Source organism: Cervus canadensis, chromosome 4 (genome assembly GCF_019320065.1).
Source record: "Cervus canadensis isolate Bull #8, Minnesota chromosome 4, ASM1932006v1, whole genome shotgun sequence".
In the NCBI taxonomy this organism is placed as follows: Eukaryota; Metazoa; Chordata; class Mammalia; order Artiodactyla; family Cervidae; genus Cervus; species Cervus canadensis.
Window position 1 is genome coordinate 89,774,836 of NC_057389.1, and position 2,319 is coordinate 89,777,154.

The 2,319-nt window shown below is 49.3% G+C and overlaps 1 protein-coding gene across 1 annotated transcript; it reads right to left on the bottom strand.

The window, feature by feature from the left end:
• Positions 1–251: 251 nt before the first annotated feature.
• Positions 252–1,193, bottom strand: LOC122439294 (olfactory receptor 2Z1). The gene has a single exon (XM_043464375.1). It carries the CDS (start codon positions 1,191–1,193, stop codon positions 252–254), a length of 942 nt encoding a protein of 313 aa, XP_043320310.1.
• Positions 1,194–2,319: the final 1,126 nt, after the last annotated feature.

The following is a 2,319-nucleotide window of genomic DNA, read 5'->3' on the forward strand; positions in this document are numbered from 1 at the left end:
GTAAATAGTGCTAAAAAGACGGCAAGAATACACTAAAAGTATATTTCTTTTTAATACAGGACTGCTACTATTGCTTTCCACAAGTCCATGGGAGAAAACATGAACCCAACTCCTCAAGGGATGGGAAGAAGCTGGGCAGACACTTAGCCTTGGATCTAAGGCCTTAGCAGCTGCACCATGAATTAATTCTTCAGTGAGATGAGTGGAATGGGGGACCACTAAGATCACACCCGCAGCTCCCTCCGTGATTATCACTTTGCCTTGCGCCCAGCTCTGCGGAGAACTTTGACCAAAGCCATCCACACTTCCCGGTTCCTCAGGCTGTATATGAGGGGGTTGAGTGTGGGGGTGATAAGGCTGTAGAACAGGGAGACCATGTTGTCCTGGCGTGGGCTGTGGTAGGCACCCGGGACCATGTACATGAACACGGCTGCGCCATAGAAGAGTCCCACTGCTGTGATGTGTGAGGAGCAGGTGGTGAAGGCCTTGTGGCGAGCCTCCTCTGAGCGCATACGTAGAACAGCCCCCAACACGTGGCCATAGGAGGTGGCAATGAGAGAAAGGGAAAGCACCAGGATCAGCACTCCCGAGGAGGACAGCGCCAGTTCATAGGCGGACGTGTCCGCGCAGGAGAGCTTCAGCAGCGCCGGCACCTCACAAAAGAAGTGGTCCACGGTGTGCGAGGCACAGTAGGGGAAGTGCAGAGTGATGGAGGTCTGGATGCAGGCATTGAGCACACCCGCCAGCCAGGAGGAGATCACCATGAGCAGGCACACCGGGCGCCTCATGAGCAGAGAATACTGCAGCGGGTGGCACACAGCCACATAACGGTCATAGGACATGAGGGCCAACAGGACGCCCTCAGCCACACCCATCAGCGTGAGGAAGAATATCTGAGCTGCACAACCCCCAAAGGAGATGGAACCTTCTCCCTGCAGAAAGTCTGAGGCCATCTTGGGGATGGTGACCAGGGGGAAGCCAACATCAAACAGGGAGAGCTGACCGAGCAGAAAATACATCGGTGTGTGGAGCCGAGAGTCCACGCAGATCAGGAAGAGCAGAGTGGTGTTGCCCAGAAGCCCCATGATAAACATGACAGCCACCAGGAAGAACAGTAGCTGAGGTGACCCTGAGCGGCTGAAGAGGCCCACCAGAATGAAGTCAGAGGCCACTGACTGATTCACATCTGTCATATTTTACACAACATACCTTTGCTGCAAGAAGAACTGGAGAACCATGGCAAGAAGCCTGAGTGGGGACTGGTATATATGTCTCATCCCACATGCCAACGGCTACTGATTGGTAATGGCTGCCTGGAGTGCCATATGGAGAAGAGCTATGAGGTCACAGCTAAGATTAGTAGGTGGAAAAAGCCATGATTGATTAGTGATGTCTGTCACAGGCATGGGATGGGAAAACCGTAACTGGCACCTCTGAATGAGATACTTGGCCACATGCTGGTCAAGAGCTACCCACTTACTCTTTTTTTTTTATAATAGCAATATTTAGCTTTTTAAAAAAAACATTAATTTTTACTGGACTATAGTTGCTTTCAGCAGTAAAAGAATCTGCCTGCCTCACAGGAGACATGTAGAAGACCTGGGTTCAACTCCTGGGTTGGGAAGATTCCCTAGAGAAGGAAATGGCAACTCTCTCCAGTATTCTAGCCTGGAGCATTCATGGACTGAGGAGCCTGGTGGGCTATGGTCCGTGGGATCAAAAAGAGTTGGACATGACTGAGTGACTAAACACACACACACATAGTTGCTTTACAAAGTTGTGTTCCCACTGACCCTTGCAGTCCCAGTTTCACGGTCCAAGTCAAAGACAGGAACACAACCCCAGTAGAACGTTTCAATACCCCTCATCCCAGGGGAGTTGGGGCCAAAGCAGAAGTGATATTCCAAAAGGACTGGTAAATAGATGGAGTTGAATCAACAAACCAAGCAAGAAAATAGAGAAAGATCTGGGTCCAGTGACCTGGATGAGAATCTGGATCAAAGAGAAATCTGATGAGCAAGCACTGGCATCAAATTGATGGTCTGGGGACTTCCCTGGTAGTCCAGTCTAAGATTGTATTAAATAAATCCTTGGAATATCTCACTATTTCCACGGCTTCATAAAGAAAAACTTAAACACTAATCCTTAAGAACTTTCTGCCAATGTGGAACCAATCAATTACCTCAGTCACCAAGTTTCCCAGCTGGTAAAATAGCTTTTACTGCACACTCGTGTCAAGGGCTATTTAAGGATGAAAATGAACCTACTCTTGCTCTGTTCACTCACTATGCTCATCTTGAGAGGAGCTGACACCAGCTG

Coding starts and splice junctions, on each gene's coding strand:
- LOC122439294 (XM_043464375.1), bottom strand. CDS start 1,193: ATGACAGATGTGAATCAGTCAGTGGCCTCTGACTTCATTCTGGTGGGC.